The sequence below is a fragment of the Leptonotus elevatus genome, chromosome 6 (assembly GCF_054856555.1).
Source record: "Leptonotus elevatus isolate MCC_2025b chromosome 6, RoL_Lele_1.0, whole genome shotgun sequence".
NCBI lineage: Eukaryota > Metazoa > Chordata > Actinopteri > Syngnathiformes > Syngnathidae > Leptonotus > Leptonotus elevatus.
This window is the reverse complement of record NC_141244.1, coordinates 10,838,414-10,861,518: the sequence shown is the minus strand read 5'-3', so window position 1 is coordinate 10,861,518 and position 23,105 is coordinate 10,838,414. Positions and strand designations below refer to the sequence as shown.

The window sequence follows — 23,105 nt, the reverse complement described above, 5'->3', positions numbered from 1 at the left end:
TTAAATCTATAAAGCACATATAGACGGGGCGTCCACTACCCTCTAGCACCCTCCTGAGGGCGTAGATCTGGAGCACAATCCTCCAGCTGAATCTAAAGTTCAACTTCCAAATGGGTTCTCTTCTCATCAACCCTCAACTAGACCATACAAGAGATACTGAAGAGTCTGATCCATTTGTAGTTGGAATATACCCTCCAGCCTATTTCACAATAAGAGGGACCCCCACCCTGTAAATACAGAATCACTGTCCCCAAGGTCTACACGATGTTAAAGAGGCATGTCAATCCCCAGAACATCCAGTGCCTTTCAGAACTCAGAGCAGATCTCATCCAGTTCCGGGCCGTATTTCTAAAGAGCTTTTTAATCACAACCTCCCCAGTCCCCAGAGTTATTTTCCTCATTTGTAGGGATGTGGGTGTAACTGAGGGAGGTCTTCAAAGTATTTACCTCGTTGATCTACAATGTTGAGGTCAGCACAGACCTCGGATCACGGATCAGCACGGATCTCCATTATACATTGCTTCACCAGATAGTGGATCAGAATTTTTGCAGATCCATCTGGAAGTCCTTCTCCATTTTTTGCCTTAACAACTGCTGAAGCTGTATTCAACTTAGCCTTTAGTACCCATCAGTTGACGACAGAGGTTGCCAAAAGGACCTAGTAGGACTCCTTTAGCTTGACAGGATCCCTCACCGCTGGTTTCTAATAACTGGTTTGGGCATTATCACCACAACAGGTACTGACTTGACTGCCTTACGGACACATCCATCAATGGAGGAACGAAAGATGGCCCATTCTGACTCCATGATACCCCGGTACACGGTCAAGGTTCTGCTCAAGGAGGGAGTTGAAACTATTTTTGACAGGGGACTCCCATTCTCCTATTCCCAGCAGACCCTTAACGGACCAATTGGCATCCTCCCCCAACTTTCTGAGCTGACACACCAGCAGGGGGTGACCATTTGATGGCTTCACCCCTCTCTTCATCAGCATACCCAGGTCCATGACACAAAGTTGATCAAACAACTGAAGCCTAGAGTTTCTTAGTGCCAAATGCATATTTGCACACACTTATGTTTGAACATGGTGTTCCTTATGGTTTGTTATGCCATGACGAGGACAAAAGTCGACCAGCAGAACAAGGGTTCCCACTCCAAGGACTCCAAAACAGGATGGGTACTTTCAACTGCACAATTAGGACTTGTTCCCACATCAGAATGCAGAAAGAAAATGTGCTCTTGTTCACTGGGGTGAATCCCAACGTACAGGCACTGAGCCCGGGGGCAAAAGGCATGCCTACATCTGTTCGCTTGAATTACTTTTACCACTACTCACCTCTTTTCAGTTTGCCAATGCTGAGTACGTTTTTTGTTACCCTGAGGACTATAGGCGGAAGTACTCGGAGGCTACTTGTTAGTCCCCCAAAAAATCCAAAGTGCATGCAAGCCTGTGCTTCATTACTGCCAAAACTGCCAAATTACCACATTAGTGTGTGGCACCTTGACTGTACATGCTGATTATCAGAAGCTATTGTTGATTTGTGTATTGAACAAAACAGAATGCAGCTCTGTTTACCTTTTAATTTTGACATGATAATGAGACAGTGTTTTCCGATTGTCGCTTGAAAGTGGTGTATATTCAATCAGCCTTGCTGCTAAGTCATGGGTGAAGAAACACGGTGTTGGTCAGGTATTATGTAATCCATAAGCATATTTACTGTATGCTTGGCAGGTGTTGTTGAGATTCAAATGTAGTTATACAAGGAATTAAATTGCTAACTTCCATAGGTCCACTTTGAATTATTTGGTGATTTTTGTCATCAGTCAACACATACAGTCAGGGAAGGCATATGTTATGTGGTTTTTGTAATACAAACAATGAATTAGCTGGTAAAATGTTGAACACCCAGTGCAGAGTCCCAAACCCCTCAGGCTCAGTCAAATCAAATATGTGAAGACCGTCTTATCCCTTCCTCCATCTTCTTCAGAGTCATATACAGATACAACCAAGAAACACACACACTCTGAGCTGGCTCACAACCCTGAGAGAGAGATTGTGCGAGACCACTGTGACTCACTGTTCACGTAACTGTTTTGTTTTTGTGTGCTTGTATGTACATGTACATTTGTATGAATCTGTGTATAGGTGCATTTGTATCTGTTTGTGTTGTTGTTACAGCGTGTTAATTTGACTTTGCAGTCAGATGACAGTGCCACTGTACAATATGACGCTCAAATGTGCCAAGTGTGGAGTTATCTCGTCGGCTGACGTATCCACCACAGCTACCAGTAACGCCATGTTAGTCCCGCTAATTATTTTTCCTTAACTCTTCTTGCTTCTATCTTCTCAACTTTACACCTCTCTTGTGCTCCCTCACTTGATTGGTTCTGTTTTCATGTTCAGACTCTCATTTTTTTCCCTCAAACTTGCTTTATATGCTTCCAATTCAGAATATGTACTGAACACACTCCTCTGACAGTATTGGAACAGTGACACACATTCTTTAATTTTTGTTGCTGACAGTTTGTAACGTGGTTTGACCTTAAATGGTGAATATGAGACAAAAGGTCAGCATTGAGATTTTATTAACATGTATTTTGCATCTGAATCCAATATACAACTTTAGCACTATTTGTAGTAAAATGCACCTTTTATGTTAGCCAAAGGAATGGAACAGACATACTATAAGTTAAAATTAAGCAGGCAATAACTGCATCAGGGTTATAACCAATTGAAACCACCAGAATTTGAATTCTACTTCTGTGAAAGTTTTCACGTTTCAAGTTTTCTTTGCATTTTGACTTACTTACTTCAGTGTCCGCTTTTGCAGTTCAATGCAGGCTCTCAGGGTTTACGTCTCAAGATTGACTTGTCCAGACTTAAACATTCCACTTCTTTCCCCTGATAAACTCCTTTGGTGTTTTGGCAGTGTCTTTTGGGTCTTAATCTTACTGCCTGAAGTACAAACTCACTACTGCTCTAACTGCATCTTTATTTAAAATGGACGATCTTTTCCCTGTCTGAGATCATTTTGCTGCGGACAACATGGTGTTCATCAGTGAAGGTTAGTGAACATATTCCAGAAGAAGCCGTGCAGCCCAAGACTCCACTAGAAACTAGATCAGCTTGTATTTTGGGAATCATGAACAAACCCTTTCTTTCTCCAAACTTTAGCCTTTCCATCACTTTTCCAACCGTTAGTCTTTGTTTTATCAATCCGTAAAACTTTTACTCAGCATTGTCACCAGCTCGCCTCTACTTCTCAGCAAATTCCAGCTCATACGTTTCTATTCTTCTTACTAGCAAGTGGTTTGCATCCATCTGTACATGTTGATGAACTTGACTCCTGCTCGGCTGATTATCCTGAGATTTGGATGGGGTGTATTAAGAATGATTTTCCTTCTCTATCTGCTTAAGCCTAGCTTGTTTTTCTTCTACTGCTTTTTCTTTTTTAAAGACTGTATTTTCTGCCTTGTCGTACCATCAAAGGGGTATGAGACTCACGATTCTTAAAGTTACACTAAGGGCACACATGGAGATGAACGATCACGGTGGAAGTTGGTCTCCAAGTGCCCACTTCACAGCAGTGATCTGTGATTGCCCTGGCCAACTTTACATTATTCATTCATGGAGGTCTGTTTGCAATTCCTTGTAAACATACTTTGCGCGCTTCGATCGTCTGCGTGGATTCCAGATTGATTCTATTTCTGCTTCCACAATGTCAAGGTCAGAGTGCACTTCCCCGCAGCCGCTTATATTGGCCAGGAAGTAAGTCGACTGAGTTCACTCCCACAATGGCGCAAACGTTGCTTTCTACCTTTGCCCGTCTACGAAAATACCAAAAGGAAAAAAAACTCCACCCATGCGCACAGTTAAGGCTTGACGTTGCAGTAGACTTGTCACTTGTTAATTCCTGGAAAGGACATTCCATATGTTTGTTTTTACTTTGTAGATTTTGCATATTTTCTCTCATCACCTTTATTCTATTTGCTTTTCACACATAGACACTTTTTTCAGGTCCAAAAAGTAGCACAGTTTGGCTTTAGCCACAGGTGCTTCTACTCAACTGGCAGGTAAACAAGCTCCCGGGGTCTCGTCCTGCGCCAATCAATGTAGTACAATACACTTTGATAACAAGACAACTGCCACTCACATGTTCCATTGCTTTTGCTCACATAAAAAAAAACTGGTGGGTTCAAACAAAAGGTACTATCCTGTAAATTGTCTGTGCAATCCAGTTACAGAATACCTGGAACTTTGAGAGCTGAAATGATGTGTCTCATATTTAGGATTTATTGCCAAACCTAAATGTTTCAGTTAATAGTAATATTTATAATAAGTAAAATAATTGACCCTACTTTATAATATAGTTTAAATTGACATGTTTAAGGGGAGTGAAGTTTGGGGTGTGAACATTTTATGTCAATGAGTTTTTCTTTATGGTGACAGACAAGAACATTCATAATCTGAAAGGAACATATTTTGTATTTTGTGTGTGCCTGCGTGTGTACGTGCGGGCTCGAGTGCGTGCATGTGTGGTTGTTGATTGATATTATTTGTAACTGCATGGTCTGATATTGCTATGTTGGAACATCAGATTTGAACTCCCACTTTGCCTACCTATCCCTATCGCTAACAATGGTGATCACTGATCAATGTGTAATACCACATATGAAAATTATTAGCTGATACATACCTTCTTAATTTTGTATCTTGTTTTTTTATAGCAATTACTATGAACATTTCCAGCTTTTTTTATTTTAATTTTTATTTATCTAGAGCAAACAAAAAGTTTTACTTTAATAGTACATTTTAGTTACCGTTTAGCACAACCATTTGTTTGAATGTATATCAACCAAATAGCACTAGAACAATATATATATATATATATATATATATATATATATATATATATATATATATATATATATATATATATATATATATATTCAGCTACCTGGCCCTGTGTGTCCTGTGTGTGGGGGGGAAAATTACTTGCCCCTCATTACATAATCATGAATTAACAGTGGCATATTGCTTTAAAAAAAAAAATTGGGGGGGATTACCTCTAGAACTGTTTAATCAAGAAATCACTTAAATAGAAGTTCTCTGACAAAATGAAGTTAACTCTAAGACAACAAAGAGCCACAATCCAAATAATTTCAAGAACAAGAAGTACATAAGTTACTCTAAGAGCACAGCGACAATGCATCCAGGAGGTCACAAAGGAACTCATTTCCAAAGCAAAACCACCACCACCACTGCCCAAAAACTCGGCCATCAGTTTGTGACCTTAAGCTGTAGGGCAGTGATCCAAAACACACCCGCCAATCAACTTCTGAATGGTTGGGGAAAAAAAAGGCCTTGTAAAAGTCCAGATTGTAACAGAATGAAATGTTGTGGCATGACCTTAACAAGGCCGTTGCTCAAAAACCTCCTAAAGTTGTTGAAACAATAACAATTATGCAAAGAAGAGTGGGGCAAAATATTTCCACAGAGAGGTGAAAGACTCATTGGCAGTTATAAAAAACACCAGTTGTTGCTGGGGCAAAATACTTTTTCACACAGGACCAGGTACTGTAGCTATGAATATCCATCCATTTTTCGATCCGCTTCCCCCTTGCTATCTTTGTCTGACATTCAGTACAGTCCATATGTTTTATACACTGGGAAACACAACACAGAGAAAATCCATGAAAACAGAGAGAACATGTAAACACTTCACACGAAAGCTAAAATCAATAGTTATACCCAAAATGGTGTTGCAAATTATGATGATGAGGCACTTTTAAGATGGGTTGACCTCACCCACATAATTGCATTAAAATTCTCAATGAGGTCAAGGAATACAGTTAATTTTGGGCAAAACTGTTTCTTGTCAACAGTGAATTTGAGAAAACAAACTGCTGACTTACTGTGTGCCAAGGCACAATAAAAAGTAGTATTACGTAATAGCAACACAATGGCAATTAATTTACGCTTTGTACTCGCATAAAACGGGTTATTTCAATTTAAGACTAAATGAATTTGCTATGTAAAGTAGCGTTCATGAGTACTTTGACAATGTCCATTAATTTTCTATCAGATGCTCAACATTTTAAATGGCGTTGCCAACGCATTCCTGAGGCTTCAATCTACAACTATACCACTAGGTTATATGGGGGGGGGGGGGGTCGTTGTTGAAAGCACTCAAAATAGAATACCTCTTCTGCCTCTGTCCTGCTTGTCCTTCTCTGCTCTGCCCTGATTCTACCCATTTCCCCTCACTACTCACGTTTGCTCTTCCCTTTAAAATCGATATCTTCTCCAGTTTGTCTGAGCCATCGTGAACATATATGCATGGAATATATGTAAATACGAACATATACATATGAGAGTATTGGACGTATGGTTTGCCTATGGTGGTTGTACAAAGAATGTGTTGTGATGTGTTCATGCACTGTTGAAATAGAGAGGCTCTACTGTAAAAGTTTTTTTTTCTATGACTCAAATATACAGTGTAGCTTTTATTTGTGTTTTGAACATTAATAATGCTTATATTGAAATGAATGCATAGTCACCTTTTTGTTGCCGAAAGATGATTTCTGCTGTCGTTGACTGCTGTCCTGCTCCCATCCTGCAGGGCCTCACTGTGGAGCTCCTGTGTGGTTTTGCCCCTCTTGGCGCTCACGTGGATGTCAGCCGTACTTGCCATCACGGATCGACGCTCGGCACTATTCCAGATTCTTTTCGCTGTCTTTGATTCTATGGAAGGCTTCGTCATTGTCATGGTGCACTGCATCCTGCGAAGAGAGGTATCTTGATGTAATCATGGTGACAACACACCTTTCCACCAACCTGATTTTTTTTTTTTTAAAGACTGCATTGCTCTTTAATTGTTCAGGTTCATTGCGTTCATCTACTATGTAGTTAGTCCTAAGAGGATGATTTTTAAAGGTTTAGCACTCATTCCTTCACCGTGCTCTTGCTTCCAAATGTCTCATTAGCATTTAGGAGCCATGGGGTGGCCTTTAGAGGTGCAAAAAAAATTTTTTAGATCCACCCCCAGCAACCAGACAGCCTATTTGAAACCATCCAGAAGCATGAAACTCAAGCCCAGTTACTCCTGATAGAATGAGGGTGTGAATGAGCGCTTTGCTAATCAGCGTTCGGGATGATCATTAGTTGAATGGCACAACATTATATTATATTCTGGTACCTTGGAGATACAGATGTCTTATTTTAATGAAAGCTATTTTCAGCACAGTGTTGATTCTGAAATGCATTTTTTTACTAGACTTTAATCAAATGTTATTGTGATTACGATCCGCAATGTGAATTCCTGAAAATTCTACTTTAATGATTAGCCATCTTTCTCCTTTTTTTTTTTTACCCTTATCGTAGCAATTGTTTTTTTGTTTTTTGTTTTTCAGTATAGTTAGTTTTTATTTTGTTTTGACTTTTGGTTTTTAAATTTAATACATTTTAATTAACTTTTAGAGCAAGTTTGCAAGTAAAAAAATAAATAAATAATTGATTTATTTTAGTTTGTATTAGCTTTAGTATTAGTTTGCTTTTTTATTATGTGGATTATTTGTTGAGTGCATGATATAAAATAGAACAGAAAAAGGTCACTAATATTGTGTAATAAAGTAAAGTAAACTCCAATTCCCAAATGACTGTTCTTCTGTGCAGCCGTGGGCTGGTCAGTATTGCCGGAATAAATAAATTTAAAATGAAACCCCGAAAGCTCATTTCTGATATTTACGAAACCGAAAACAAAGGACATTTTCACTAGTGTTCGGGTTTTTATTTTATTTCATTAACAAAAAGGCTTATTTTTTTCTATTTTAGTTGTAGTTTTTTATGGAGTCAAACCCAGCCCACACGGAGAAAATATGAAAGCTCAATACAAGCTGATATAAAAGCCCGGAATAGCCGTCATAATGAGTATATCAAGTTTAAAATGCAAAAGATCAATATAATATATAAAGATAACCTGGATTCCTCTTAACCCTTAAAATGTCCAGTCATTTATTCAGTTGGGCTCATCTATTGTTTAGGAAGTGTTGACCATCATTTATACTGTATAACATAAGCCAGGAGCTGCATTGTGTTGAACAGGTTCAGGAAGCAGTAAAGTGCCGCGTGGTGGAGCGCCAAGAAGATGGTAACGGGGATTCTGGTGGATCTTTCCAGAATGGACATGCTCAGCTTGTGGTATGCAAATGGTTTTCTATCTTACATGCACTACCTGTTAAGAACAACATTGTATATATCATTTTTACATAAAAAAACAACATTTTATTAGGATCACAATCATCTTGAGCATTTTAATTAACTTAAAAGGTATTGACAAGTTTGCTCTTTAATATGTATTTGGTTGTTACTAACATAACTATGAGATTCAGTTTTCATGAATCATTTCCAGTTTAATACATTTTGTAGAAACTTTATTTGGACGTACGCCGCCATTTTTATTTCCTTCATTCATTCAGTGCGTAGTGACGTAGAATAGCGGCGGCTCTCTGCTAAGCTATGTGAAACGTCTATCAAAAAAGCAAGTTAAGCCTCCGTAGCGTTCCTAAAGGGATGATCAAACCACTTGAATGTGTCTGGTGAATGACTAGAGCATGTTGTTTCTTTAGGAACGCTACGAGGCTTACCTTGCTTTCTTTATAGGCGTTTCACATTGCTCGGCAGAGAGCCTGCCACCATTCTACATCACTACGCTCTGAATGTGTTGCGATGTAAATAACAATGGCGGCGTACGTCCAAATAAAGTTTCTACAAAATGTATTAAACTGGAAATGATTTTTGAAAAATGAATCTCATAATTACGTTAGTAACAACCAAATAAATAATATAGAGCAAACTTGTCATTACAGTCGGAGTTCCTCTTAAAAACATTTGATATGCTTGTTTTGAGAAAGAATAGGAATCATTTTAGACATGGATTTTTTTCTTAAAATGTAACAAAAGAAAAAAAATGACAATACTGAAGTGAATCTTTTATTACTGATGTCTTGTCTTGTAGTCGATTGCCACTTCACAATCATTTGACTCTATCTGCCTGCCTGCCTCTGCCTGCCTGCCTCTGCCTGCCTGCCTGCCTGCTTACCTGCCTGCCTGCTGGCCAGCTTGTCTGTCTACAGTGTCAAGTGATTAATCTACAGTGGATATAAAAAGTCTAAACACCCCTGTTCATATTCCTTTTTCTGTCCTCATCTGCCACTTTTTAAAATGCTTCTAATTAACCCCAAATAAAGTTCTGATGTTCTGGTAGGCTTTTCCTGACATTTTTGTAGGAACATCTTCCAGCACACGCCATGGTCCACACAGAGCTTCCACAGCATCAGAAGGATCTCATTGCTTGAAGGTATCAGTCAGGTGAAGGGTAAAAATAATTGCCAAGGCATTAAATACGCCATGGAACAGCTTGAAGACAGTCATCATCAAGTGTAGAAAATATGACACTACTGCATGTCCCTCCAAAATTGATGAGGCAACACGAAAGAAGTTGCAGGAATTTCTGACAAGGACTCGCTGTATTAGTAACTTTTCAAATGTGTAGGCCTACGGGGTTGGTTAGCAAGATGCAAGCCTTATCTTGAAGATGAAACAAACAAAAAAACTTGAAATCCCTTAAATGTAGGTTTGAAATAACACACAAAACAACATCTGTCCTTACCAAATGACCATCACATCTACAGTGAAGCATGGGCAGCTTTGGGGCTGTTTATTTCCAGCTGGATGGAACTGGGGCCTTAGTCATGGTGGGGGAGACCATAAACAGTTCTAAATAGCACTCAGTGTTGGCACATAACTTGAGAACTTCTTCTATTAGGGAAAGAAAAAGTCATGAAAAGCCTACTAGAACCGCTGAACTGTATTAGGGATTTATCAGAGGTGCTTTAAATTACTCCTTAACATGAGTTTGAATGTGATTGGTAAATGTAGAACAACACCAGATTCCCGGTTATTAAAGGCTGTGCACACTTGTGCAACTACAGTACATTATTTCACTTGTTTATTTGTACTTCCCTTCGCAAATACATTAAAACAAATTGCAATTGGATTGCACATGGTATAAAATTTATCTAGGCATCTTTTTATTTATTTATCATAAAACACTTGATATTTGAACAGGGATGTGTGGACTTTTTATATCAACTACATCAATGTCATTTTATCTGTATAAACTATTGTTGATATTCGGAATAAAATATATTTCCTCTTACATTGTGTCACCAGACTGACTTTGAAAAGGATGTTGATATGGCTTGCAGATCAGGTAAATATGTTTTCATTTTGTACTTTGGTTTATTTTTGCCCTTTTGAATTATTTTGAAACATTTTTTGAATAGACGAGCGATGTCTTCGCACAACCACATTTTCGAGTCTGGTATGGCTGCAGCCTGGAGACCTTGGCACTCATGCAGATCTCGATCGGAAGCTCAATGAACGGAAGTTGCCGGAAGCTATCTTTATTTTTCAAAATAAGAGTATGGAGCACCAATGAAGAAGAAGTATATAGAGTCATAATTACGTTTATCTACAAAAGTAGACCTTAGATAATATTATGATTTAACGTTAGCATGTCATGTTAGCAACTAACTCTAACCCTTAAGACCATATCAACATTTATACTACTTCCGCTAGACTTCAGATAATATTGTGATTTAACATTAGCAGCTAACCCTAAAGCCAACCTTTAAAACCATATAAACATTTAAATACTACTTCCACTCACCGATTAAGCTTCCGCTCATCAAGTTGAGGTATCGACGTACGCATGAGCGTAAGCATAATTTTATTTTGAAATTCATCCGAGCTTCTGCTGTTGAGGTCCACATGAGCGTTGAGGTCTCCACGCTGCAGCTATATTCGGGGCAGACTTCCTGGGCACTACACGTCCCAATATCTGGTTTGGAGTCTCTGTAATGCAATGTGTATTACACAGCCTCATTTGCCATTAAAAGTAAGAGAGTCGTTTATTGTTTTTGTCTGATTTATATCAGAGTGGAACTTTTGCATACACTTGTGTGACAGTTTGAATGGAGGCAACAGTCTGGACTCTGGAACAAATTACTTTCTAATTAGTCTCAAAGGGAAATGTTAATTTAGGATCATGAATATGAAACTTCAACATAACTTGAATGAATCTTGTAACCTTCTTTGCATCTTTCTTCTCTGCTAATCTAGGCAATGTGAAGCACTCCTCCCTCCAGGGAGAGGAAAAGACCTCTTCTGGGGCTGTAACCCTTCAAAGGGGATCAAACTTCCACACCATGCCAGCCAGTATGGCCAAAGTCCACCTCCAGAACATGGCCGACTATACCAGCCACACACTGACTCTACGTAGAGAGAAATGTACCACTAAAGGAATCAGCACCGAGTTGCCTGGTGCCAAATCCATTTACATCTGTGACAGTGAACTCTTTAAGCAGCTCGATAGTGAGCTTCCACAAAGGAATGGGGAAGGAAGCAGTTGTGAGGGCACTGGCAAAGCCCCAGGGCTTGTCCTTTTACCAACCAACAACACAGGCACCCTAAGGCCCGCCAAGGGCAAAGAAGAGCAACCAACCAAGTATAACATAAGTGTTGAGCAGCTGCCTCAGACAAGGCTCGTTCACCTGGCTAACCCTGTCAGTGGTGAGCCAGCGCTTGGATTCGGACTGAAAAGCCTGCCTGCTGACCAGGTCAGTGTGTTATGTACAGAGAGAGACTCACCTGCGCACAACCTACAACAGCTACCCAGAGACACTCAAGTGGACAGCAGCACCTGCAATGGAGCAGAATCTGGAACCTCGGTTGCGATGACCAAGAGTGAAACCGTTTCAACACTATCCACGAGCTCCTTGGAGGTGAGTACACTTTGATCTTGTCCAAGCAATACACCGTCACCTTCAGATTTGAAACTTAAAAATAGGATTTACCGCGAAAGAGACATAATTCTGTGTGGATGTCAGTTATTGCTACAAACCCCAAGAATCTATCAACAAAACTACAACTACAGTTAAAAAACAAAAACAAAGGAAGTACACAAGAATCACAACACCTATTTGTTTCTGTGTAGTTAATGATACCTTTTTTGAGAGCTGTGGAAATGAAGGGTTAAACTCATCAGAAGATGCTGGTAAGATTACACGGTACATAGAGATATGGAAAAAAAAATTAGATCCAGAGGTAGGTAATTATATATCTAGATGACAATAATCTCCCGAGCATTGTTACTCAATATTACATGACATTAATGGCAGTTTTTTATTACATTTCCCCATGTGCTTGTAAAATATATACTTTATACACAACACCCAATGAAAATACAACATAAATATCCATTGGCCAAATACAATAAATTCTAAATACAACTACTCAAAGAATACACGACAGTGCAAAAAATAAAACGAATACATCATTTAAGATTACCAATAATTTAACCAGAGTTGTAGGAACAAAAGTTGGTCATCTTGTTCTAAATGTCCGTTTTATCTAACTGTGGCGTCACAGTCTGAACACTAGGGTGCACCATGGAAAAAGAGCACATTGATTACAGACAAAGAATAACACACACATAGAAGAAAACTTGTCTGTGTCGAATGGACCCCGTGCTGTGTGTGTGCTAAGATGTAAATAAAGTGAATAAAAAAGGATACAAGGCTCTTTCTTGAAAATATCACACCGACCAAACCAGACTGTTTGGAAAATTTAGCCAACAGGTGTGAAACTGTGACAATCCTTAGCAGTGATCGCTCGCGCAGTTAAGCTAGCTGCCGAAGCTAGTGTATAGCGCTCAAGACCCTTGAAGCACTCTGGATCTTGCCAGTGATCAACAAACTATTACAGTATTCTGTTTAGCTTCCATAAATGATTAACCTGCCAGGAGAAATTAGTAAATCTATGGTGAGGGATACTTTCAGTGTCGACTAAACAGCGGCTGGCTCAAAAAAGCATCAAATTCAGTCACTTTTACCCCACTCTTCACAAATAATGCCGCAAGATCCTTATGAAATGACAGCTGTATATTTATAGGCTTGGAAAGAAAAACTTGTTTATGAGCCTCAAGAAGAATATTGTTTGTTTGTGTGTTCACAGTGGACCATTGCAGGGCTCATTGATCCTGTAACCCAGAACACCTCAGTTTGTCACTAGAGTATTTGTACATAGAAAGAATTTAAGCTGGATGAGCATGCTTCGGTAAACTGTAACATACTTTATTCAGCCTCCATTGCCCAACATAACAGTACGGCAAGCGTGAAGGGACATTACTTGAAGCAGCTATGGAAGAAAGACTTCTAAACCGCAATACAGTCAAGTTTACTGTAAAACTGAAACCTAAAACAGAATTAAACGTATATTTAAACAAAACGTTCAACCAAACGATATAATAGTTAAAGTTTGCTAGCTTAATGCTAACCTATACAGTGGTCCGTCACTTGTTTGCGGTTCACTCTATCGCGGATTTTTATTTGGTTCCATTTATGCTGCTATTTTTGTCCTTTTTTTGGTAACATATGAGTAAATAAAAACAGCACTTTCTTTAGTCAATCAGTTACATTTTTTAACAAAGCAGAATATTTGGTAAATTAAGAAAAGTGTACCATGATAAGTAAGTCATCTTACTTCTTTTGATTCTTCTTAGGAAGTCAATGTCTCATCACTGTTGAGATATTTTTAGAACAGAAAAAAAACAGTTGGTGAGACCAAGGCATGCCCCCCCCCCCCCCCCCACCCCATGCACTGCAGGAGAACTAGACAAACAAGTTAATTTAAACAAATTAACTTCAACAAGGAGACTCATTTACGCAACTCCGCAAGAAGAGCTCTTAAGGTGACAGGCAGTAATAGCGGTTATTGAAGGGGGGGTTATTTTCTTTTTAATGATACTTTGCGGAAATTCATCTATCCCGAGTGGGCATGGAACGTATCACCTGGGAAAAGTGAGGGAACACTATATGGTGAAGCCCCATATATGTAACCTTGCCTGAAAGCTGAATTATTGCGGTATTTGTTAGTTTACAAACCCCCGAGAATCTATCTTGTACCAAGCCCGAGGGCGGGATATGCGACTGTGATGAAAACGAGAAGCGCAGAAGCCGGTGGGTGCAAACAAACAAAACACGGTGAATGCATGGGCGCTGCAATTGATTCTGTTCTCACAGAATTTGCCAGATTCCTTTTTGGAAAAAGAACAGCGTGAGGCGGTTTGTGCATTTTCAGCTTTTAGCTTTTTTTTTAATTCCCTACGATGACAACATTTTCATCCGTTGCCTTGATTGGTCAAAACAAAAGCTTGGTGTGCACAAGTTGCCGTATTGCCAAATCAGCTCTAAAAGTATTGTACCGAATGTCCTGCCTTTCCTGAGCAGGTCACATTGGAGCAGTCCCAGATTAATATTGTGGAGAACTCCTTTGAATGTTTTAGCCCATTATCGTGGGCTAACTGACATTAGTGCTGATGTTACGTAAATAAATGCAGGTAATTCTTGTATAAATTAATTGATACCATGAAGCACATGTGTCAAGATCCGGTCCTCGAGGGCCTGCGTCCTGCATGTTTTTGAGGTTTCTCTACTCTAACACACCTGATTCAATGATCAGGATAATTATCAGCCTCTTGCAGAGCTGGATGATTAGCTTAAATATGAATCAGGTGTGTTGAACGTGGGGAACCTCGAAAACATGCCGGACCCAGGCCCTCGAGGACCGGACTTTGACACCACTGCCATAAAGGCATACACAACTGAATTTCATTTTGGAAATCAATTTTACTGATATGAGTATTTGAATTATTGGTAGTTCAAAAGGTGAAAAACAGTTAATGCTAAAATGTCTTCCCCATTATTAATCACAAATGAAGTTTCATGATTTGCAACATGTTTCCAAAGATGTTGGGTGAATTTGTGGATATATAGGATTGTTCTCATTTTCATTATATACCTCGTAAATAACACCATGTAGTTTGCTGACTGCTATTGTTTGAATGTAAAATGGCTGCTACATTCTGGCAGATCACAGATCCCTCTGGTGTATTGTAACAACATAATGAGGCTTTCTCGAACCCGAACCACATTAATGATAAAGACAGCTTTAGTGACATAGAGGGGCGATATGTAAAAGAACCTCCTAGAAAAGGAACTTTTAAGATGCATTTGTGTTAATTTTTATGGAAAATGCATATCCTATATCTACTAAAAATATAGTTAGGATCTTCATATTCATAAAGCTTTTTGCAAATCTTGAAATTTCATTTGGGACAGAACGGTAAAAGTGTGGGAAGAATGACTTTAGTGTTACCTTTTGAATGAAAATAACTGCAAATTTAAAAAAAAACGGTACTCATATCACTTGTATACAGATACCATAAATTGGTTTTCAAAATGAAACTAGTCGGGTAGGTCTTTACACTATTGATTACATTATATTCAAATAACCTATATTTATATGAACTGCCTCATATTTTTTGATTTAATAAAAATACAACAAGTTGTGTTTTGTCATCTCTGATTCCACTGATGTTTTAGGATATTGCCAGCGTATCGCATTAATCTGATAAAAGTGGAATATTTCTGTATGTAAACTTAGCCACTGCTTATGAGTCGTGTTACCATTTACCTTGAGACCTAATATTGTTCTTAGCAGCATTACCCAGATCAGGGATAGGCAAGTTCGGTCCTAGAGAGCCGCAGTCCTGCATGTTTCGGTGTCTTCTGCCTCCAAACCAGGTGTTTCAAATCAGCTCATAATTACGTTCTGGAGGAGCCGCTCAGCTGTGTTCGAGGAGGGAGACATCAAAAACATGCAGGACTGCGGCTCTCTAGGACCGAACTTGCCTAATCCTGACCGAGATCAACCAGTATGATTTTTGTACAGTGCTGCACATGGGTCAAAGTTGTCATTATTTTTTGCTAAGTTAGACATCCTTTTGTCTCATCACATAATATCCGCTTTGATTTGTTTTTGTTTTTAATCCATACATCATCTTGATACATTTCACACATACTAGGGTCACTGCTTTATTGGTTTTAAATTAGACAACAAGCATCTTATTTGATGGGCAAACAATACTACATCCAAAAATGTTAGCCAAGATAGCCACAGGAAAACCTTAGGTGGTCAAAAAAAAAAAAGTTGAGTATAGTCCCAGATGATAGTGCTGACTGCATTCGCAAGATGTGGCATCATAGTGAGCAGCACAGAGTGGCCTCAACATCTGTCTGCTGGTGTCTTTTCACTTCAGGGCAAAACACAGTTCCATAATGGCGTGTGAGGCAGCAGCTGCCAGAGCAACTGGGCAGCCTGAAGGTCAGGTTTTCCCTCACTATTCAGTGACAGCTGACTTAAAGGTCATTCGGTCACAATCTGTTAAATGCAAGCTTTTGCCAACGGGGCTGGAATGACCAGTGACAAACCTTGTTTTCTCCCTTCGTGACTCACTTCTCTCCTATGAGTCGCAGAAAATCCCTTATTGACTTTCCACCAGAATAAAATGTCTTTAAGCATTTGTCTTCTCACGTAGCACATAATATCTTCACACAACTTTAATCTGTTTGTATCATCTCCCCCCCAGAGGCGAAAATCACGCTATGCAGAGCTTGACTTTGAGGTAATGTTAGTCTCTTTCATTCATATACAGAGCTTGGATTTGTCTCTCTAGTATTTTAATCTGTAGATGTTTGCATACATTTATTATTCACTGTTTGGAACGTTACTAGAGAGATTAGAGATGAATAAGGAGAGGGTAAAGTGGAATTGATGGGAGTCTGTGCTATTTCCCTTGTGCGTAATCTTCCTGTGTAGAAGATAATGCACACCCGGAAACGCCACCAGGACATGTTTCAGGACCTGAACAGGAAGACTCACAGTGCAGACATGGATGTAGAGTCTCCACCTGTTGATGCCAAAGCTACTAAAAGATGGAGTGTGTCCTCTGCCAGCAGCGACAAGACCAACATAAGTGTAAAGACTTTACTCTGTTCTGTAATCCCCATCCCCCCAACCTCCCCCCCCACCCGTCTAATGATGTTCTCTTTTCACCTTATACAAGACAAAATCAAAAAGTTGGGTGGAGTTGTCTGGTAGTCAGTTCCAGTTAGCTTCCACGTCAACTTAACCACTTTCTTTGTCAATGCTGTGGCCTCAACCAAGTAAAACTCCTGTGGAATTTTACTTTTCTGGATAAATTGAGGGGGGGAAAGACACGTTCTTGCGGGAAACCTTCCCAGAGGAGTGCACTCTATTAAAGATTCAAAAGAGATGTCGACTCCATATTTCACTTCCTTCCTCTAGTCTTGCTGGTTGAGTGTAGCTTTTTGTTGGTCCTACCTTAGCCTGTTGTAGACTAGACGAGAAAATCAGTCCTTCATAGATAATTAATATTATTTAGCACATTATGTAATTCAGGCTATATAAGAGATCTGGCACCTGAAATAAACTCTTCTACTGCATCACCATTGAAGGTAGTGTTTAGTTTACACAAGGCGTGAGTTATTGTATTGTTGTTACCTCTTTCCGTTTTTATAACTTGTCTGTTCCCATGCTGTAATAAAATATTGACTGCATGTTGATTATAATTATATGTGTTATAATCCCTCGGATGGGAAGATTAAATTCTAATTCATGGGAGTAGAAATAATTAGAATTGCAACGAAGTTTTAAAAAGTAATCTTACAAGTCATTATTAAGGGTAAAGAACATCTGTTTTCTTGCTTACTTCAGTGGAATTGACAGGTCGGGAAATGAGTAATAGCCAAGTGTTGGTGTACACTGTATTTCATTGACAGCTACACTACATCCGAGGCGCGTATTATTAACCAGACATGGTCATCATTGCATTTTTGAGCATCCGTCATTGTCAGTCCGTCAACATTTCAAGCCGAACCAAACTGTAATCATCAATCCGTCAACGGTATGTTAACCGTCATTGCTAAATTACAGCTGCTACTTCAGAACCGACAGTAAATTGCATGAGCGCAGTCCGTCAACGTTATTCTAACCACGCTTCCGTCATGCTAAATTGCATTTTGTCACCACTATTTTCCGCTTGACATCGTTCATGTTGCTATTCTTTTCCTCACTAATGTATGTGCACATGGTTGTACATGCTGGGAATACTGCCGCGCACGACCAACGGAATCAACCCCTTGGCTGGTCAATTAGTTGTCTGATGTAAAATGGTTTTCTGAAGGACCCCTTAGCTGTCTAGCAACGTGCCCGATGTACAAGTACAATAAACAAACTGAGCACTAAGATAATGCTTGCATAAACAGACAATGATTATCATCACAGAATACGTTTACATGCAAGCAATAACCCTTTTATAACCTGAATATTGGCAATATTATATATTCGTGTTATTGGGTGTGTTTACATGTAATATTCCGGTTTTGTAAGGCCATGTAAACGCACATTTTTAAAAACCCTGGGTTACCCCTTTCAAAACCCGAATTATTGCGCAATATAAACGCATTTGGAATACCTCGATTGAACGGCGCATTGTTTTTCACTGTGCGCATGCTCTCTATTTTCTTCATCATCTTCTTTTCTTCTTCTTTTCTTATTTTAATTTGCAAGGTATCTTGGTCTTTGTAGTAACGTCTTGTATGCTCAGCTCCGTCCCATTCGCTAAAGGAGCCTCGCTTGAATACATTGATTTCTCCGCGGTGTTTTCACATTATTTTGTGTTTCTACAGCGAAAACGCCACAGTTTGCGCCTATTATACACATATATACAAGTATATAAGTCTGTGCTTTTGGCGTGTAACCCACCGGAAATACTCAAGCCGATGTAAACAAACATGACGCTCGCAGCAAAGAACCACACTTCTGGAGGAGGAAACCGACTATTTTATTTAGCGTGGTGAGTGACATAAATATAATGTGGCGGTCGTGGCTCAGGGTGTAGAGACCGTCGTTCAGTAACCAGAAGGTCGGCTGTTCGATCGATCCCAAGTCATTTGTCGTTGTGTCCTTGGGCAAGGCACTTCACACACATTGCCTCCAGTGCTACTCACACTGGTGTATGGAAGGTGCGAATGTTTGGTGGTGGTCGGAGGGGCCGTAGGCGCGCACTGGCAGCCACGTTCTCGTCAGCATGCCTCAGGGCAGCTGTGGCTACTTGCTTAAGTAGCTTAACGCCACCACAGTGTGAATGTGTGAGTGCATGAATAATGTATCCATTCCATTGTAAAGCGTCTTTGAGTGTCTAGAAAAGCGCTATATAAACCTGATGCATTATTATGTCTTTTATTGAACGTAGTAAGTTAAAAGCGGAAAGTATGTTATGTACGTAATTACTCGTTCTGCCACGCAAGTAAACGTGTTACCTTGATTGTTTCAGAAACCGGAATTCTGACCTTTACCCGAATATTGACTGCATGTAAACCTAATCACAGTCTGTAGTCATCCGAGCTCTTCAATACGGTTTGCAAATAAATTAGCATACCTGGTTAAGCGTACTTGTTATTTTATTTATTCATTTACAGCAGGACAAAAAAGCAAGATTAAAGAAGTTTCCCGTCATTCATTTATCATTAACAAAGCGGGTGTCCATCATTGGCAGCTTGACGGGCCTTCTGTCAATATTGACGGAATGCCCACTTCTTTAATTAAAGATGCATTGTGGAGTTGAAAATGTTAATGTTAAAGCTTTTTTGCATGCTCCACTAATGCCCAGATGAGTACAAAGAGCCCTGACTTTTTAATAAAGACTGCACCCATCAGCTCGTATCTTCCCATCTGTGCGGAGTGTTCGCCACAAACACACCACAGTTTCTTGAGGGGGGAGAGAGGGAGTGACACCAAGCACAAGCTTTACACTGAGGCTGCAGTTTTGCTTTAGGCCAGAGGTGGCGATCACGAGTAAAATAGTGACCAAGTCCACAATGCTCGTTTAAGTAGAAAGCAAGTGGTGTCATCCATTGAAATTTGTGCAGTGAGCATTTGCTAATAACAATACTCATCATTATTGATAAATAATGACAATAATAATAACTGTTATTATTACTACTGCTACTTAGGCGAGAGAGGACAGCTGCCGTGTCTGGAGCAGTGCAGTGTGCGCGAACAGAAGCCTGCTCGGCTCAGAGGCGAAACATCTTCTAAGACAACCAAAACAGTCCAAATGCAATCGACTTAATGCCCTTAGAATATAACATGCAGTTCCCAAATTATCTTATTTATTAAGGAGAAAAACTCCAAAGTGAGTGTGGATGCAAGTAATTGGCCCCTTGAGCCTAACAACCGGTTGTGACACCCTTGGCAACAATAACTAAAATCAAGCATTTCAGACTTTCCCATCGCCGTGGATGAAATTTGGCCCACTACTCAGTCATAACTCTGCATGAACTGCTCTTTTAAGGTCATACCACAGCTTTTTAATAGAATTAAGTCTGAAATTCAACAGGGCTACTCCAAGACCTTCATTTAATGTCGTTTTTATTAGCCAGTTAGCGTAGGACTTGCTGGTGTGGTTTAGGTAAGCTTGAGGGCAAGAGCTGATAGCGGATCCGTTGCCTCCAGGATTTTGTGGTATACAACTGAACTCATTGTTCCCTTCGTCATAACAAGTTGTCCAGGTCCCGGAAGCGCTAAGTAGCACCCTGTATGTTGAAGATGTTCTTTTGAAATATAGTTAGTTTTTTATGCTAGCTGTAATGGTGAGACAATACTTCTTTTTTTTTTTGTCATCAATGTTTGTCTTTCCTTGGAATTTGCCCATGGATGCCATTTTTGCCCATTTCTTTCTTATGGTTGAGTCACGATGACTGACCTTAACTCAGGCCAGTGAGGCCTGCAGTTCTTTGGATGCCATTCAGGGTTCTGTTGTGACCTCATGGATGAGTCAATTGTTTCACCCTTGAAGTAATCTTGCTTGACGGCTGTTTCTGGGAAGGTACACCACTGTTCCCATTTTTCTCCAGTTGTTTGCTGGAGTCCCCACCACCTTGGTCAGGGCTTTGAAACCTCTTCCAGACTGATAGACTCGATTTGAATCGCTTAGGCCTGGGTGTGGCCACTCAAATTGAACTGTGGTTAAACTCTTGATTAAATGAGGTTGGGAAGGTCAGGTGGGAAAGGCATGAGATAAATTGTGTGTCTGTGTGTGTTCATGTGAAGGTGAGATGCTGAGGTTATTGGTTATTGATTGCTTTGAATGTGAAGAGCAGGATTTTTTATTAGACAGTTGCTGTAAAAACAGGTGTGTTGTGGCTGGTGTGAGGGGATGTTGAGAGTGTGAAAGCTGAGTTTTGGACCAATTGCATTTTCTCTGCTACATTTTTTTTTAGGTAAACTTAGCGAGAAACTATAAAACTAAATACTTAAACGGAAAGTCAAGTAAAAACAAAAGTATGTTCAATCGGACAAGACTGAAAATATTAAATATAGCAACGAAGGCATGGATTGCTGTTTTTAACTCTTAAGTGCAAGTTTCAAAGTTGTAAAAGGGAGAGGCTTTGCCTAGGCAGCTGCCTAAAATTTAAAAAGTAAGAAAAAAAAGACGCATTTGCAGTTTGCCGGTCCAATTTAAAACCTCCGTCCAATTTAAAACCCAAGATTGAGACTGTTGTCTTTAGATAAGCCGCCGTGCGGCCCAAACCAGTAGGGTGGGATTGTACAAGGGCCACTGAGACCAAACACCATACCTTGTTTGCTTTTCATTGAAATTCAACAAGTTTAGTACCAGGCTTTGATTTCTTCCAGACGGGACAAACTACAAAAGATCAATTAAAAGTAGGTCTATGAAAGTATTATTGGTTTTAATTTGTTGTTTTGCCATTGTTTGGTGTACTGTCAAATGACAGGAATTAGTATAACTGATACTAATTTACAGTCTATAACATTTGGAACCTCCCCAACAATTTACTTGACGTCTTAGAATCAATCATGTTGTTACAAATGTTTTTCATTTGCCCAGAAGTAAGACTTCCCTCATCTTCATCTCAGATCATCTTGTTTTATTGGCGCAGTAGTTCCCATATGTAGTTAACCACTTATTCAATGATAAGGCATAATTGAGTTAAGTGCAAATTACAAAATTATTTGAGAACCCTTCAATTTTATCTAAATATTCAACAGAGAAGACTTACATAGTGAATGTGTCCAAAGAGTTTTACAATGCCCGACATTCAATTATTGAAAACGTATTATTATAATCACCAGACACTTTTAACATATCAATACACATGTTTGTGTTTGTTTTGCGTCAAATCAACCAAAACGATTTGCAGAGTGCCATGAAAACGATTCTTAGCATTGTCAAAAGAGCGTCAGGCATGATTTCATGTGTATGGACTCTATACACATTCCTTTTAAATATGTGGTTAACATGGTTTAGGTCTGTAAGGGTCTACTGTACTATAAAGATTGCCATACTTGTGATTATTTTTATTTATTTTTTATCAAACGGCATATATAAACAATCCCTGTCAGAATGTGTGAACCCAGTGGTTGATGTCACTCATGGCGTGCATTTGTGAAAGAATGGCGAAAAAGTCCAGAGTACGAAAGTCCTTTCGCCATCTTGGTATATCTTATACAACTGAAACGCAACTTAGAAAAAGTATTAGACTGACAGTTGTTTTATGTTTCTGGGACTTGCCCTTTTACAACGATTATGGAAACAAATCGTATAATGTGAAGGCTCAGTTTCAATTGTGGGTTATGCCTGTGAAGACTATATTTATACTAGTTAAAGGACTAAGGATCAGGACAAGAGTCAAAGCCGTTGCTCAAACAATGACCCTGGTCAATGGAAACTTTGGGATGTACTGAAGATTAAAGGATCCGCTGGTGTATTAAGTAATATACATCAAATGAACATACATAAAAAAAAATCCCAAGACACCCACTAACTATGGCCAGCAGATAGCAGTATTGTATCTCTTTTCACTGGGCTCCCGTGTATCAAATTACATGAAAACATGGCGGATCTTAAGAAATACAATATTTTCAAGGATGGCGTGAATGATCAAAACGTCTGTCATAGTAAATCTAATTCAAAGAGCGTCACTTAAAACAATCTTAGTGTCAAAGTCACTGTTGTGCAGAAAATTTATCTTTTCACAAAAAGCTTGTTTTCTCTTTTTTCCCATTTTTGCTAAATGACACTTAAATTACCTAT

At 39.3% G+C, this 23,105-nt stretch overlaps 1 protein-coding gene across 6 annotated transcripts in view; it reads left to right on the top strand.

The window, feature by feature from the left end:
* Window positions 1–23,105, top strand: part of adgrb1a (adhesion G protein-coupled receptor B1a) — a 126,780-nt gene that overhangs the window by 101,069 nt on the left and 2,606 nt on the right. For 4 of the 6 annotated variants that reach the window (XM_086077798.1, XM_086077800.1, XM_086077795.1 and 1 more), the window contains 7 exons: window positions 2,201–2,299; window positions 6,624–6,795; window positions 8,105–8,200; window positions 10,235–10,274; window positions 11,186–11,847; window positions 16,554–16,589; window positions 16,784–16,942. In XM_086077798.1, coding sequence (XP_085933924.1) covers window positions 2,201–2,299; window positions 6,624–6,795; window positions 8,105–8,200; window positions 10,235–10,274; window positions 11,186–11,847; window positions 16,554–16,589; window positions 16,784–16,942 — 1,264 coding nt within the window. The remainder of the gene's footprint in view (window positions 1–2,200; window positions 2,300–6,623; window positions 6,796–8,104; window positions 8,201–10,234; window positions 10,275–11,185; window positions 11,848–16,553; window positions 16,590–16,783; window positions 16,943–23,105) is intronic. The other 2 variants (XM_086077797.1, XM_086077799.1) reach the window with 2 other exon arrangements.